We start from the raw sequence: 17,287 nt of genomic DNA on the forward strand, positions 1-17,287 counted from the left end.
ATGAAATTGACTTAGGAAGCTTTATGGATTGCTTGTTAAAACTTGCTATACATTAGATGATTTTAGAAGGCAAGCAGATCCAGAAAATATCAACAGTGACAGGACTGATAGATGGAAAACATGTGACAGTGAAGAAGAAAAGACATATTCCAAAGGCAGCTAAATTGCTCTATATTTGAAGATGACCTTGAAATTCCCACTAACCCATTTTTCCATTAAGAAGTAAAAATAATTTCATCAGTGGCACTAGCCAAATTTGTGACATATACCTTCCAGTCCTACAAACCATAGTTCAGTTATAACATCTGGCAAGCAAAAGATTTATCTTATCAACAGAGGATCCCTCCTACACAAAAAAAGACTACTTGACAGGCTCTTCCATTTCAATAAACAAACATATGAAGCATAAGAAATCAGATGGACCCGGAATGCTGCATATTCCCAAGCACTCAGAACTACTGATATGCATAATGAGAGTTCATAAATGACCAGCATTTTAATATGCCCCCTATTCTTACTTCCCATTTATGGCAACACATGCTCATCACTGCAACACATTGCAAGACTAAAACAAAAAAAAAAACAATATCAGACGTATCTCAGTAAACCCAAATAATTTAGATTTACATCTATAAGAAGATTCAATATAGTTTTTGCTTCAATTTTAGTGTTTTGCTAGCTTGTGAATTAAACGCCTCCTGTGAAATATAATTTCCAAATTATTTAATGACAATTAGAAAACCAGACAGCTATGAAAAAAAGACCACTTTCAAATGAACTGATGAAAAAAGTATCTCAAACCTCAAGCATACTGCATGAGTGAGCAGTTCCTTATTCACAGTTGCATTATAAAGCAAAATGGAAGGATGCAAGTTGCAATCATCAGGTATCCTCTACAAAAGTAATTTCCTTATTTCACCACCTTTCTTCGTTAATGCAAGTTTCTTGCATTGTTCTTTTGTTCAGAAGCAAAACACCTTCTTAAACAGCGTGCTAACGCAGCCTTTGCAACCTCTCCTCGGAGCTTTAAATTACTAAATGACGCCAGGAGAATTTCCCGGCTCCGTGCCCCCGTGCCCAGGCCGTTCCACCTGCCCTGCCACAACCGCCCGCGGGCTCTGAGCCCGCTCCCGCCGGCTGGGCGAGGATGCAATGGGTCCCCCGAAGGCCCCGTGTCCCCTCGCCCAGCGTGCGGCTACTGCGGGGCAGGCGGCGGCAACCAAGGGCAGCGGCCCCGCAGCGGGGAGGGACGCGCCAGGCCAGGCGGCCGCCGCTGCCGGTGCGCGAAGGGCGGCAGGGACACCCCCGGGGAGCAGCCCCGGGCAGCGGCGGGAGCAGCCGCGGGCCAGCGGCGCCGCCCGCGCTGTCGCCGGTAGCGGAGCGCGGTCGGACGCCGGCCCAAGGCCGCGCCGCGGCTGCCGCCGGGCCCGGAGCGCGCCCGTCGAGCGGCAGGGGGCGCCCCGCGGCCCCGCTGCCCCCGCCGCGCGGACCCCGGGGGAGGGGAGCGCTCCGCCGGGCTCCGCCGCTCCCCCGCTCCGAGCCGCCCTCGGCACCCCCGCCCCCGGCCGGGGCCTCACCCGCTGCTGTCGCTACGGACACCCTCCGCGGCTCCCTGCGGGATCTGGCGGCGAAGAGGTGAGGGACGGCGGGGCTCGGCGCGGCCGCGGCACGGGCCCCACTCCGGCCGCTCCCGCCGCATGGAGGGGGAAGGGCTGGCCGGAGCAAGGGGAGATGAGGGGGCGTGGAGGAGCAGAGCCAGGACGGGACGGGATGGGGAGGGATGGGGGAAGTGCGGGCGCGGAGTTCAGCGCCGACGGGAGCGCGGGGGCCGCTGCCGCCGCCTCATCGCCGCCCGCGCCGCACCGGGCCCGCGCCGCCGCCCGGCCGCCGTCGCCCGGCAACGCGCGCGCCCCCGCTGCCGCAGGCGCGCGGCTCCGCGCGGCGCCCCGCGCGCTCCCGAACGCCAGCGCACGCGCAGCCGGCGCGCGCCGGCCTTCCCTCCCCCCTCCCGACGCCAGGGGGCGCTGCCGGCGGGGACGGGGAACCGGGAATGGGGAACGGGAATAGGGAACCCGGAATGGGGAACGGGGATGAGGACCAGGACGGGGGACAGGAACGAGAACGGGGAACGGGGAACGGGGAACGGGGAACGGGGAATGGGGACGGGGACCAGGACGGGGGACAGGAACGAGAACGGGGAATGGGGACAGGGACCAGGACGGGGGACAGGAACGGGAAAGGGGACAGGGAACCGGGATGGGGATGGGGATGGGGAACGGGGACGGGGAATCGGGAATCGGGAATGGGGAACGGGGATGGGGACGAGGAACGGGGAACAGGGAACGGGGAAGGGGGACCAGGACGGGGACGGGAACAGGGAACGGGGACGAGGAATGGGGTATGGGGAACGGGGGTGAGGACCAGGACAGGGGAACCGGGAACCGGGAACCGGGAATGAGGATGGGAAACGGAGACGGGAACGGGGATGGGAAACGAAGAATGGGGAATGGGGAATGGGGAACGGGGAATGGGGGCGGGGAACGGGGACCGGGGTAGGAAACAGGGAACAGGGACGGGGAACACAAATGGGGAGCATGGAACAGGGGATGGGAACAGGGGACAGGAATCGGGGAATGGGGACGGGGAATGGGAATGGGGACCGGGGCACCGGGAGTAGCGAATCGGGGGAGGCTGTATGGTCGGGCTCCGGAAGAGAACGGGAAAAGGGAGACAGTTTCCCTTGGTGTTGTCCCCATCGAACATCTGATCCCATTGCTGAAAGAGGAGGAGGAGGCTTAGGGAGGGCAGATTTTTTTTTAATATAATTTTTATTTTATTTTATTTATTTGCTTAGGGAGGTACCAGACGGTTTATAAAAATATGGTGTTTTCCCAGTTTTGCAGGTCACGGGGTTGGAGGATGAAATAAAGGACATGACCAAATACAGGTATATTTAGGCATATCTTTAGGATGGGCCAAGATCAATATATGTGGGCACTAAAACCTTTAGCTAGGTAAGATGTTCCAGCAAAGGATTAATAAAATTTGCAAATACTTTCGGCTTTGTTTAAAACATTGATATTTAAGGACTCGATCTTTGAAGATCTCAAGGCTAGCATGTAGTTGCTTCCCATCAGTTTCAGTGTGGCTGTACCTTCAGCTTCCCGAAGCATTCTGAAACAATTACCAGTTTTCCCTTAACATATGAAATGGCCAGTGCAACTGGGGTGACCCACTCGTAGGAAAAAACCTGGCAAATGTGAAGAGTATATTTTGAAAGCTCAAAACCCAATGGGATACAGAAAGAATCTGTTTCCATGTAAGGAACTCAGTAATTTAAAACAAATTTCATGGCTTGGGATGCACCACCTTGACTCATCCATTTTCTGATATTTAGGTTTTACAATATTGCTGCATATTCTGCTTATGGTGGTGACTTGTACCTAATCCATCAGTATGGTAATCCAAGTTCAGTTCTGTTGTGTGTTTTACTGGGAGCTCTTCTCCACTAGTCTTTAATCTCTAATATTTCTTTAAATGCTATTTATTTCGTAAAACATGTTGCACTTTTTAAAAATGCAGTTAGAACATTCATATTCAGTAGTTCAGTTATAGGGGCCCTACATTGCATTGCTACATCCAGACTTGTAGAATTAATTGCTGTAGCTGGGATGATTATCTAGGGAGAAAAAAAAATCTTCCAGTTGGAACTGTTGTCATAATGCTAAAGTCTGTGGACTGATGTTAGACTGTTAAATGGAAGCAGCTGGAGATTTTTGCACAAAAATTAAGTCCTGTGCTCAATGAAGTAGGGGAATATTTTAGCCTTGATTTCATTCTGCATCATACTGCAACTGGTTTTGAAATCTATTTGCCTGTTAGCTTTTGGTTTAAACAGGATCAAACAGCAAGACAAGGTTGAATTTTTCAGGATCAGCTGAAATAGTTTTTCAGTGTCAGTTTAATCCTAAGTCCCTTAGCTTCCTTTGAAAAATCCAGTCTGCAGGCTGGGAAAAACAGATTATTATTTGGATCTCACATATCAAAGTTTATGAATAGCACCAGAATAAATAATACATATCAATGCAGTGATTTCAGATCATATACAGAACTGTCAAACCCACTTTGTCTAGAAGAAAAATTGAAACAGACATTAAAACACTTGACCAAAGCCATGAAGCACAAGTTGAATGCTTACTAATTTGTATGTGCTGGAACTACAAGTGTCAAATTTTTGACCATTTTGAAGTACTTTGAAATGTGGAAATGTAATATTTTCTCTCCTTTTTTTAAACATGGAGAGAAAAATAACTGCTAAGGCTTGTGGGTGGGTTTACTTCCTAAGAACTTCCAACTGATTTATAACAGTTTGTGAAGTGGTTTTCTTAGTGTCATTCAAAGCAGAGTAAAGGAACAAGTTGAACTTGCATTTTCATTTTCTGCTCTCAACCTTTTAGCTAAGCCTGTAAAATCAGGAATCAAAAAATAGCATAAACAGTGCAAAAGTAGGCCGGGATTCTCATCACTCCTGTTCAAGGGCATTTTCCTTCTCTTCCTCTTGTCCTCACCCTGCCTGCTCTCACTCCCTCACTGTCTTAGCAACAAGATTCACTGGCTGACTGCAGCTAACTTGTCTTCTACCCCCTCAAATCAATTAGTTCGTCTATTTAAATCATGCATTGAAGAAGCCTGCTGCCTTTGAGCACACAGCTCACTGAGGGCTCAGTCCTACAATCTTCAGTTTTTAAGGCAGCAAGAGTTTGCAATTGACTCAAATTACATGAGGATAAGACCTTTTGTGCTCTAATTTATTTTAAAAAGCTGTAGCATGATGAAGAGGGTGCTGGTGCTATCGCTGTTTTCCTTCATCTACCTTTTTCTTTATTTGAAGAAAGCAGCAATGTAGGGGAAAGTCCTTAAATAATGGAGAAAGTAGCTAAAACACCTTCTATTCACAAAACATCTTCTATTCACGAAACATCTATTCACAACTGCTGCTTATTCATTATCTGTTCCAGAAAATTGCAAAAATTGGATTTGGTGAGCAATTAGAACATTCAGTTAAAAACTCAGAGCATCCAGGAGAAAACATCATTGTAGTAGTAATGACTACAGCATGCCTTTTTGTCAAAGATTTTAATCAAAGCTGCGAAACCATCAACATTCTTTTAGTGCCTATTTTAACGAAATGCTAAACATTGCACAGATCTCAGAAGGAAACCTTCTGCTCTTTTTGCACTCCTAACAACCTCTGGCATAATGAGGTGTGACAAATTGATTTAAAATGTAGTTGCAGGAAGAAGGGCAGGCGAGCTTTGCTCTGCCTTGTGGGTGTTGTAGTCGTTTCGCAGCCTCTGTGCCTGGGCAGCAATCGGAGCCTGGACTCAAAGTCCCACAGCTCCCACTAGAGTCTGCCGCACAGGCTCAGAGCCCATATGCGAGGAGGGGGTGACTACATTGTGTCTATTGTATGGTTTTTTGTTTTGCTTTGGTTTCGGTTCCCCCACCCCCCACCCCCCCGACATTTTGCACGTTTCACGGGAGGTGTAAATCGGGAGTAAAAAGCATGGCAGATGAGCAAGAAATAATGTGCAAACTCGAGAGCATCAAGGAGATCAGGTATGTTCGCTTTGTGCCCCATCGGTTTCATGAAGCAGCTTTTTCCTCCGGGGAGCGGAGGAGTTGCATCGATCTGAAAGTAGCTATTGTGCTACTGAGGGAAAGAAAACTACCGCTGGCTTCACGATGAGACCTCAAAATACATTTTTCTAAGCAGGGAGGGAGCATCTGCTGCTGGGGATCGCCGCTGGAATGCGTAGTGGAGGGCGGTAATGGTCGCGCATTTCCCGAGCACCAGCCCTGAGTGATAACACGAGAAGGCGGAGTGCGCGGGTGGGAAGGACTGAGCAGCCCCAGCGCAGCCGGGGGGAGTGGTGTCGGGCACGGGTGTCCTAGGGGTTGGTTTGTTTGTTTGGTTTTGAGTTCTTCGAATTAGTATTTCATATTCATGAGGCTTTGGATCTGTTATTCTGGTCCACTGACTCCCGGGCAGGAGCCTTATCGGGCTGAGAAGGAAGAGGGGATGGCAGGAAAGCAGAGTCTGACACCCATGGCAAGGGAAGCAGAGTCTGACACCCAAATCCGAGGGCGGACGTGCCCTCGGGCAGGACAGGACCGGCAGAGCCCCACCGGGGTGCAGGACAGCCATCTGTTCCATCCATCCATCCATCCATCCATCCATCCATCCATCCATCCATCCATCCATCCCTCCCTCCATCCCCCGCGGAGGGCGGTGTTAGGGAAGCTCCGGGGAGCGCTGGGTCCTTGCGGGTGATGAGAGGGGAGCGGCTGAGCCTTCTCTGCCCTGCCCTCCCCTTCGGCCAAAAGAACCCGCGGAGTTGTCCCTACCTGCTGCTCCTGGCCACCCCCGGTCACCTGGGGATGGGGACACACCCGACCGGGGCTTCTTCTGCCATCCCCTCCTGCCACAAGGCCCAAGCTGCCTTTTCATTTGGTTCATGCAGTGCAAAACACCGGGAATTTATACATCCTTTATAGGATGAGTTGCAGGATGCTTTGGAAGAGGGGGCTCATAAAAAGCCAGGCAGGGAAAGAAGTCTTCACGAACAAAATCAAAGAACTTGCACATTTGTGTGGTTGATCTCTATCATGTATTAAAGGCAGCTTAGCTGGGTTTTGAAGGGATATGGGAATCTGATTTTGAGTCTGGAATCTGATATCTATATCCATATCTGTATCTATAGATAAATACATATAATTTGTAGTCAAGGGAGTAGGGCTTTCAGTAAATCCATTGAATGCTCAAAATTCAAACATATATGCACACACTTATTTATATGCACGTGCTCTCATCGGTTCATAACTTTAGGTGGGGCTTTTCCACTCCTTGGCTTAGGGCATTGATTTGCAGGATTAGGCCTGAGCTGTCTGTTTAGAGAGGACAGTGATTTTGAATGCAGCTGGGAGGTGGAAGGCGTGCTGACTGGGAAACCCCAGAGTGATGAGAAATGTTTTGGGACATGACAGCCAGAGAGGAGCTTCCAGAGAGAAAGAAGAGAGGAATCCCAGGTGATCACAGGGACTTCTGGTGGTTACAGCATCTCTAAGAAGCACACTTTATCTGTGGAACAGGTAAATCAGGCAGCAGAGTATGGGCCTCAGCCTTCTTCACACAATACCACAAAGATCAACAAAGATCAAGCAAAAATATTTGTCTGTCTATCCCCAAACTATTTGTAGAAAGAGATGTGACAGTGTAAGAACAATGATTTTCTACTCAACTGGTACACAGGCTCTGCTTTAGAAAACAGATCTAAGTATGGCATACTACAGTATGTGGTCCAATTACTGTAACACATAGTTTAAACTATTTTTTTCAGTGAGAGTGGTATCCTCTATTTGGAAATTTACAGTGCATTCAGTTTTCTGATCACATATTCAAAGGTGATATATAAACTGCACTTGAAAGATTTTTGCTGTTATTTTGGGACGTAAGGTAGAGCAAGGGTGATGTTTAGCTTTAGTGTACAATGAAGTATCAAAAAAGTTGCTTGAATGTATTTTAAATTTTAAAAAGTCAGTGTCAAAAAGCCAGTCCTACTTGCAACATTGATGTCGATTTTGAGTCACCTTTAACAAAATCTGATCAAATAAACCTATTTATTAGTTCTCAAATCTTTTAAAAGAAGCTTGTATTCTATGAAGAAGTTCCTTCAAAACAAACATGAGATTTCCTTATGTTTACAGATTCACCTTTGATAGATTTAGCAGACTTTATTTTAATCTGCATTCCTTGTGTTCTACAGACAGAGGGGAAAGAAGTCTTCAAGAAAAAAATCAAAGAACTTGCACATTTGTGTAGTTGGTATCTATCATGTGTTAAAGGCAGCTTAGCTGGGTTTTGAAGGGATATGGGAATCTGATTTTGAGTCTGGAATCTGATATCTATATCCATATCTGTATCTATAGATAAATACATATAATTTGTAGTCAAGGGAGTACTGCTTTCAGTAAATCCATTGAATGTTCACAATCCAAACATATATGCACATGCTTATTTATATGCATTAAATACTTCCACAGAAATAACCCAGTCATGAAATTAGGTAAATACCTAAAGACTCAATGCTCTGACTGGGAGGAGATGAAAGAGAATGAGAGTGAATTTACTGATGAGAGATGCAGGCACATGTCATAAATAAAAGAGAGGATTCAGGAATTTTTTTAATTGTTCTGTTTAAAATCTCCTTAGTTCATATTATCTCTGCCCAGACACCCGCTTCTGAATACAAATTGTAGAAGTTATTTATGATATTGTTTTTATCTCTTGCAGCTTTATAAACTCGTGAAGTGAGAGAGGGAGGAACCCAGGTCATATTACTAGCTATGACACTTGGAATACGTAGCCATAATTAATTGTCCAAGTGACTGACCCTGCTTTCTGCCATCCTCTGTTAAAACCTGACAACATTCTATTAATTTCATAATTCAGTACAAGAATTCTCCTACCACTGAAAAGCTCAGCAAAAGAGCTGGCATTAGAATTCAGTATCCTCCTTGTACCTCATCTTCTCTCAGACATTTAGTCTCATTCTTGTCTATTGCTGCTGTTACCTTCTTTCATCTATAAACTGACACCTCACAAAAATATGTTTCAGTGACTTACTGTTCTCTCTCTTTTTAATTATCACTGGGTTTCAGGAATAAGACTTTGCAGATGGAAAAAATAAAGGCAAGACTGAAAGCAGAGTTTGAAGCCCTGGAGTCAGAGGAGAGGCACCTGAAAGAATATAAACAGGAAATGGATCTGCTGCTGCAAGAGAAGATGGCCCATGTGGAGGAGCTGAGGCTGATCCATGCTGACATTAATGTGGTATGCAACAACACAGCTGCCTATGAATCATTCCACAGGTTGTGGAATTGTGCATGAGTGAGCCATCACTAGTTCAGTAATGTGAACTTTACAACAACGTCCTAGGGTCCTACAGAGAATGCAAAGTAAATTTACCTCAGGATAATTTTTTCTCTTTGTAGGGCAGGATATGTTGTCATAATAAGCTGTTGCACCAAGAGGATAGATAACCAAGCCTATTGTGGCTATGAGTTTACCAGTAGCCACAGTGATACCACTCCAGCTGTCACACAGAAAACAGTTCTTCCTGTTAGTCTTTTCTCATTTAGCACCCAGAAACAGAAACTTTGGCAGCTAAGAGAGGTACTAAGAGATTCTGAGAAAATACATAGTGTTAAGTTCATGGTAAAACCTGATCTTCATCACTGAGTGGAATCACCAAACACCAAGAAGCACCAGCCTGAAGGGAATTAATGCAAATAAGAGAAAAAAACATTTATTAACAGGGAAGATTAATCAATTAGATTAATGCTCCAATAAGTAAAAAAGTCCAAGCTATGTACTGAATGTGCAGACTGCATTTATTTATGACTTCAAAAGTCTGCTCCCCTGTCCAGCTGCATAACCTCAGCCTCTGTTTTATCCTCCTCTCTTTTTCCAGTCAGATTGTCTTTTTCTCTGCTGCTTTTCCCACTTGCTGCAGTAAGAGAAGCAGAAACCTTTCCTTGTTTGTTAACTTCTGCCAGTCAGTGCTCAGGTATCTTAGAAACACAGAAGATTAGTTTATGCTACTTTAAGCTCTTTTTTAATGTCTCTTGAGAGTTTTCCATAGCTCCTAACTTGCCGACTTTATTCATAGCCTATCTCTCTGCTTTTCCTGTTGTTCAGAAGGTCCTGTAGGTTGAATGCACCTTTTTAAAATTAAAATGCATCTCATATGTCACTTTCTGTTGCTTCTTCTTTGCTCATTTTTCATCCTCCCAATACCTTAAGTCTTTGCTTTACTATTGCATTGTCTCAAATCTCTTCCAACCTGAGTGAGAAAAATCTCTTCCTTCTGATACAATCTGTTGCTCAGAGAGGAACAGTTCTTTAAAAACATGCCCCACCTCCTGTTTCAGATGGAGAACACCATCAAGCAGTCTGAGAACGATCTTAACAAGCTTTTGGAATCTACTCGCCGGCTCCACGAGGAGTACAAGCCCCTGAAGGAGCACGTAGATGCCTTGAGAATGACTCTGGGCTTGCAGAGGCTGCCAGACCTATGTGAAGAGGAAGAGAAACTGTCCCTTGAGTAAGTCTCCAAAGCAAACATTATCTGGCTTTATGCTTTATTTCAGTTCTACTGCTCACTTTCTCATTTTAATTTTGTTGGTAGGTGGAAAAAAAAAACAACCCAAGAGGTAAGCATGAAAAACAAAAGTTAACAAAAAAGGGATGTGGAGGACGTGTATTTGAGAATATTCAGTCTGAATTTGTTCCAAGTTGAATTTAGGTTATTCCAATCTGCAAACTCTACATACCATGTACAAACATTCAAGGGTGGTTGGCCTTCTAGGTTTTATGTTGCAACTATATGTTGGTTTTTCTATCTTTATCTTTTTCCCCAGAAATTACTTGTTTAGCAGGCAATAGTAGGAGGCAATACACGAGAGGGATACAAACCAAGTATTCTTCACTTGCATTGTGCTGCTGCTCGTCAGAGTTTTACTTTTTGCTGCCTGCACGTGGCAGTGGCTTTTAGCCAAATACCTGTGACTGTCAACAAGTTTCCCTGAGATGTGGAATAGATTTGGATAGTAAATCACAGTCTCATTTTAACATGTAACCTAGGCAGGGGAGAGTGACAGAATTAGCTACTATTCAAAGAACAGTATCCTTTGTTAAATTGATCAGTTTTAAATGCAAGAGATGTTTTAATAAGCTTATATTTTTCTTATTTCTCTTATTGCCCAGCACAATTAGCATAGTTTTCACAGGCACACACAGTTTTCAAGATTTCCTTTGTATTTCTATAGAAATGTTGTTTTACATTCTAAACACCTTGACACTACAAAGAATGTATTTATCTGTTTATTAATCTGTTGTGTACAGAAGTTATTAATTTTAACAGAATAAAATAGAAAAACCGTTTGACAGAGGTGCATCTTAGGCTGTTGTCTGTTTTTCTTCTACACGTGTTATCTATTTTTCATCTCATTACATTTAAATCCAGTCTGGAATCTGGCTGAAGTGTAGAAATGCAGAAGAAAACACCACATATTCTATTTATGAACTAGTCAAAGTGTAGGTAATTTGGCAGTTTGACTCTAGTGGAGAAACATAGAGAAATGTGATCCACTGTATTTTAACACCAAATATCCTTTACAGACTAAGGAAACACTCCAGAAGGTGGTTACATTTTTTTGTTTGTCATTCTTTTGTCTAGCTACTTTGAAAAGCAGAAAGCAGAATGGCAGACAGAACCACAGGAGCCTCCCATCCCAGAGTCTCTGGCTGCAGCTGCAGCAGCTGCCCAACAGCTGCAAGTGGCCAGGAAGCAAGACACCAGACAGACAGCAACTTTCAGACAGCAGCCACCTCCAATGAAGGTCAGGAGATGGAATGTGCTGGGTTTTCTCTTTTGTCACTGGAATGCATTATGTTTAAAAGTGATCAGTGTTTGCAAAAAGGAAAAATTATGTGTCCTGATTCCGATTTTCCTTGCAGTGGTTCGAAACAAGAGCAAGCAGTAGACTAAAGTAGTAGCACCAGTCATCAAGGTTTAAGGATAAGAATATTTTATGACTTAAGAGTAACCCTCTGCAGAGATGTAGGCAATTCCCACTCCTCTTGTGTTTCATGTGGGAGCAAGGTATGTAAGAAAGAGAAAAAAATCTTGGCAAAAGAAAAAGTGGTGGCTCTTAGTTAATGCCATATGGAGTCATTAAAAGCAATGCACGTATTTTATGAGGGAAGTTACCAATGCTATAAATTACCAGGAAAGGTGATTGCTTCTGCACTTGGGATCTTCAAGAGTAACATGTGGATTAATGTAACATAACTACAGGCACTTAAGTGATAGTTTTACTCAGCTCCTTATGTAGTGAGAAGAGTTAAGTAGGAGTATTCATCCCACCCAGGTTCCAAAGAGTCACTAAGAAGGCAAACTGATGTAGGAACACCCTAAATAATACACTTACTATCTGTAGTTAGGCAATTGAAAAGCCTTTCTGCAAGTAATAGGCTTCAGTCAAAAGTAAATTAAAGGGCTTAATCTGGAGCAAAAGGGCAGAGTTGTACCTTGTGTTAAATATGTGGAATTCATCCAATCACCTGCTCCTGCCTTCAATTCTGTGACATTGCAGTTGGCCATCACTGTAACTTCTCTGACTCAGTGAGCTATTAGGCAGGTAAACACCTTTAAAACATCACTGTAACATTTAACACAAAATAGAATTTCAAGTTACTGATCCGTGTATGAACCACATATCTACGGAAATGTAGTTTTAATTCAAAAAGATGCTCTTGTTTTTCAGCTGGCCTGAAATTACAACCCACATATCTAGATTGTAGAGAATGTAGCAGCAATTTGCCTTTGAAGGCAAGGAGCCTTGTTTTTGTCTGTACTGTAACTTGGAGTGTGATACTCAATAACCCCTGTACCAGCCCCACTCTGATGTTTGTAACAAGAGGCTGCAATTGCATTCCAGGCGTGCTTGTCGTGTCACCAACAAATCCACCGGAACGCGCCCATATGTCCCCTCTGCAAAGCAAAGAGCCGATCTCGGAATCCCAAAAAGCCCAAGAGGAAACAGGATGAATGAAAGCCAGAAGACTGACAAGCTGTGTGACCTGTCCCAGTACTCTTCCAGTAGAAAGGCAAATTTGCCCAGACTTTACTGAATTGCAGACTCAAGTATGACTGTCTCATTGTTTTCTATTTAAATGCAATGTAAGCACAATGTTCCTGCTCTAAGTTCCTTCCAGTCTTTAGGATTTGGTTTTAGGTATATTAGGTATATATTACTGGTGCTACAGTTTAACATTTCAATTGTTCCATCTTTTGTACATCATTCTACTCCTAGACAAACTGGAATTCTTTGTGCAAGTATCCTAAATGCCAGGCTGTTTCTATTGACCAAATGTGATTACCACAAATGCTTTTATGTTCTCTTTTTAAAAAACAGATGTTACTAAAAGGTTACTCTGTTTTCTCCTGATGACAGGAGACTATTTGAAATTCTGAAATAGCAGATTGTCTGTTTGTTTCAGAAGAACAATTTGTTTTCCAATCTTGTAAGACTGGGTAGGTTTGGGTATCCAGTGGAACTCTTTTTAAACAGGAAATGTTCAGGGAAATGAGAATTGTTACACAGAAAATCAATCCATTAAGGACACACATGGGTTTTGATTTACTGAAGTTGATTGTACCATTCCCTCAAACTTGACTTAAAACTTGGAAAGGTACTGGCTGCATATGAATTTCTAAAAATGATGTGATTTCTCATGCTTTAACATCTTAACAGGTTATTGTTTTCAGCAGTCAAAAGACTGATTGACTTAAGAACAAGGCTGAAGTGAACTGTAATAGTGGTCCTCCTAGGCTCTGTGGCTGACCAACACACTGTGGTTCTCTAGGAAACATGCATGATATATCCCAGCTCTCTATGTACACAGACTGCACATCAGCCATTCTGTTCCTGGTTTCTACAGCCAAAATCTGGCAGACATATCCTCCACTGGAGCATAGGAAAGTTCAGGAACATGCATAAGGAACAGTTCAACTAAAAATTATGTATTTCACCAGAACCAATGAGCTTTGGTGTCATTGTCCTCCCTCAACCAAAACTTTCTACTTTTTTGTCTTTCAATAGGTCATTTTCAAATAAGTTTTACATCAGGTCAGTTTGTTTTCTTGTTTCCTGTGTGCCTAAAGAATCCTCACTAAAGCATCTGGAATAGATCACTCCTGTATATCTTCCCTTTGTTTCATGTAATATAACAACAATATTTGCAATGGGGAGGATGGCAGTGATCCACTTACAGAACTGGCACTTGGAATTTACTCATCTCTCATCCCAGCTTTGTGACCACCTTTGTTTCCTAAATTTTTCTCAAGTGTTAAATATTTTCACTAACTCCGGGATGCAGAAACTGCTTGTTCACATTCTTCTCTCTTTAGCCCGGGTTTCTCTCTACTATTATGTTAGAGTGGTTATATTGGGAATTTGGCTTGTTAGATAGGAAGAGCAGGGAAGCCCCAAATCTGTGCTCCAAGAACTTTGCCAAATGCTGGCAACTGTAATAAATCCACATGATGCAATTTTTCTGGCCAAATGACATACGTTGCCATTAATTTCCTAAATCTGCCACAAAGAACACAAATCATTTACTGAATATAGTCCTAAAACTTAAGCCAGGTTCAGGAGATATTCCCCCATTTTAATGTTACATAGTCAAATCAACATCTGTCAACAGCAGACAGAATGTGGACCACCTGCCCCTGAAATTACATGAAAAGCAGATTCTGCTGGCTGAATTACAGGGATTTAGTCCCTGAGATAGCAATAATGGAAAATAATCTCCATGCTCCAAATGGCAATAGTATGTTATGCCTGTTCTGTAGCACAAATACTGGATTCTACTGTTTTAAATATCAGACTGGTCACATGCTGTGTGCCCTGTTCAAAGCAATTCCTATGGAGTTGAAGGGAAAATGCACAGAGTTAAAAGACAGCATGTGGATTTCTCAAAGTGCATACATGAGAGCAGCATACTTTGATGGTAGTTGTACATAAATGTAAGAAGTAGTGACAATGGAGTGGGCGAATGGTCTGCAATTAAGTAGTGTGAATAGAAGGATTGATTTGTAGAGACTTCAACTCACAGTTCTAAAATAGGTAGGGTTAGTCATAGTTGTTCTCACTTCACTGTTACTTTGCCAGGTTCTTTCTTTCTTGGGAGATCCCTTAACTGAAGTATACTTAAAGATGCACCATTTACTAATTTAGTACAACACTTTTGTATTTTTACTTTTTTTAAATTAGTCTCATGTGTTCTTGAGTTTTACAAGATTAGGGTTTGTTTTTTTTAAAAAAAAGTGAATATGACATACTGTGTTTTCATCAATTGTATTAGTATTTACAAATGTTCACGTCCTTTATGAAGTTCTGCCATATGAATAGCATTTATTGCTCAGAGTGAGTGTCACTGGAGATAAATCAGCAGGGTGCCCTGGCTGCCAAAAGGGCCACCCACAACCTGGGGTACACCAAGCACAGCACTGCCAGCTGATTGCCTCCCTCTGCACTGCATTGGTGAGGCCTTGAGCACTGGGAGCAGTTTGGGATGCCTCAATGCAAGGACATCAGACTATTACAGTGTTCTAGAGGGGGTGTGTGACCAAGATTGCAAAAGGTCTCAAGGACAAGACCTCTGAGGAGCAGCTGAAGACACTTGGCTTGTTCAGTGTGGAGAAAAGAGGGCTGAGGGGTGTCCTCATCACAGCCTACAACTCCCTTGAGGGGGAGGCAGAGGAGGAGGTGCTGATCACCAGCGGCAGGATTTGAGGAAATAGAATGAAGTTGCATTGAGGGAAGTTCAGATTGGACACCAGGAAAAGGTTCTTCTCTGAGAGGATGGTTGGTCACTGGTCCAGTGGCCCAGGGAAGTGGCTGAGGCACCAAGCCTGTCAGGGTTTGAGGAGCACCCAGGTGACACTCCAGTTTAATGCTGGGCAGTCCTGTGAGGAGCAGGGAGTTGGACTTGATGACCCTTAGGGGTCCCTTCATACTTGAGATATTCTATGATTCCAGGCATTTCAAGGAGATAAAAGATGTATTATGTATTAGGGTAGCAGGGGGGTGGGGGCAGGGAGGGAAGCAGTGTCTTTCACAGGGAAGAGTATTCTTCTCTCTCACGGAATAATCACGGAAGTTTAATTGAAGAACTCTTCTCGTGACAGCCCCAGGCTCTTTTCTCCCAGGCAACTCTCTCAAGAGACTGGAGGAATAATTATGAAATATTGATTTCTAGGTGTTCAGACAGAAGAGGAAGCTGTCTGAAGTACAGTTCTTAACACAAGTCTACTGCATTTGTGCTTCATGGAGCAACAGTGGCTTCTTCCTTTGTATCTAAAGTCTTTGTGGATACTTCTTCACTTCACTTAAATTTATTCATATTTGGGTCAAATTGTCTGAATAGACACAATGAGACCCTCCTCAAAGCTTAGGAGACTTTTATATTACTGAAGTCTGGTTTAACCCTGTCTTTGTCATTCTGTTTTTAAAAGGGTATCCAAGTAACAATAAAATAACTCTTGGATTCTCTTGGTACAGATGGTTTCCAGGGTCTTTTCCTGGTTCATCACTTGCCTCAAAGGGTAGTCCTGTTGTTCTGCAACCAACCAGAAAAAACTCCAAATAAAATTCCAAGCCTTTCACCTTGCCATCGACCTTAAGCTCATCAGTAAAAGGATGCAAACACTGCACTATATCTAAATGCTTTACTATAGAAATGTTCATACCCAAGCTGGGGTGGATCAGTTGTCCAAACTTCAGTGCCAATGACAGCGTTATCTATAGAGAAAATGTAAGGCAAATTTAAATACTTGCAGTTTGTGAGTTCAACCTTAGCTTTCTGAACAGGACCCTGACTAAACCTGACAGTGGCTTCAACTTACATAACCTAAATTTGAAGGAATAGACATTGATGTGTTACTTTAAATAGCATACAATTCAAGAAATTAAGACTTCACTAGCACTTTAAATAAATAAAAAGTGCTTTATTCATTTATTTTACAGTTTTCTAATTCCTCCAGCACATAATTTCATTTTAGTATTTAGGTATTCTAGCAATATCTGGTGTTTTCACTGGCTTCTGTGTTTTAAGTATTTTACTCCTGTGCCTCATAGGAGTAACAGTGTGAGATCTGTTTAATTTGTCTGTACAGTCCTTTTTAATAAATGTTTGTTTCATGTCATGCTTTCCTCCTGCAGAGTATTTTCATGTTTGTTATTTGCTTTTGCTACTAAGAAGCCCAGGTGGTAAAGCTCAGGTCTCTGATTTTACAGGATACACTTAGCCACAATTCTATTATACCTTTATAGAAACTTTATGAAATAAATATGGGGAAAGAAAGATTCCTTCTAATGAACTTTAGGAAAAAGAAAGGAAAAGGAGATAGCACGACAGGTTTTAACCTAGCCAAACTTCTGAATTTTGCCTTCTAAAGTTAAATTTGAAAGCAGCAAGGATCAATTCCTTCTCCAACTTAAGGTACAGGATAGCTGTTTTCTCAGGAGCCCTGCTTTGCCATTAGGAGATTATATCTCCTATATATTAGGAGATTATATCTACCAGTGCTTGCTAGAAGTTGCTTCTCCCATCAGACCTGGGCACTGAGGAGTTTATGGGAGCATTCCCTCATCCAGG

General features: G+C 43.3%; 2 protein-coding genes across 4 annotated transcripts in view; one reads left to right on the plus strand and one right to left on the minus strand.

The window, feature by feature from the left end:
- ZC3H12B (zinc finger CCCH-type containing 12B) overlaps positions 1–1,698 on the minus strand; it is a 30,324-nt gene extending 28,626 nt beyond the window's left edge. Inside the window, exon 1 of the mRNA XM_014887629.2 lies at positions 1,578–1,698. The gene's annotated coding sequence lies outside the window, so the exon portion shown is untranslated. The remainder of the gene's footprint in view (positions 1–1,577) is intronic.
- ZC4H2 (zinc finger C4H2-type containing) lies at positions 1,503–16,835 on the plus strand. 3 transcript variants are annotated; one of them, XM_014887682.2, is made up of 6 exons: positions 1,503–1,635; positions 2,896–2,947; positions 8,722–8,893; positions 9,994–10,166; positions 11,301–11,463; positions 12,565–16,835. In XM_014887682.2, the coding sequence occupies exons 2-6, from the start codon at positions 2,934–2,936 to the stop codon at positions 12,676–12,678; spliced, it is 636 nt and encodes a 211-aa protein (XP_014743168.1). In that variant the 5' UTR covers positions 1,503–1,635; positions 2,896–2,933; the 3' UTR covers positions 12,679–16,835. The 3 variants fall into 3 exon arrangements, with proteins under 3 accessions (XP_014743168.1, XP_014743158.1, XP_088029260.1); XM_014887672.2 differs by lacking the exons at positions 1,503–1,635; positions 2,896–2,947 and adding an exon at positions 2,997–5,619; XM_088173134.1 differs by lacking the exons at positions 1,503–1,635; positions 2,896–2,947 and adding an exon at positions 6,372–7,152.
- The last annotated feature ends 452 nt before the right edge of the window (positions 16,836–17,287 follow it).

Source organism: Sturnus vulgaris, chromosome 14, assembly GCF_052056855.1.
Source record: "Sturnus vulgaris isolate bStuVul1 chromosome 14, bStuVul1.hap1, whole genome shotgun sequence".
NCBI classification, from domain to species: domain Eukaryota; kingdom Metazoa; phylum Chordata; class Aves; order Passeriformes; family Sturnidae; genus Sturnus; species Sturnus vulgaris.

What these genes read in the sequence shown, in the direction of transcription:
- ZC4H2 (XM_014887672.2), top strand. Translation starts at nt 5,471, where the DNA reads ATGGTTTTTTGTTTTGCTTTGGTTTCGGTTCCCCCACCCCCCACCCCC. An exon ending in GAAGAGAAACTGTCCCTTGA is followed by an intron (nt 10,167 to 11,300) that starts GTAAGTCTCCAA and finishes TCTTTTGTCTAG; the next exon opens with CTACTTTGAAAAGCAGAAAG. An exon ending in AGCAGCCACCTCCAATGAAG is followed by an intron (nt 11,464 to 12,564) that starts GTCAGGAGATGG and finishes ATTGCATTCCAG; the next exon opens with GCGTGCTTGTCGTGTCACCA.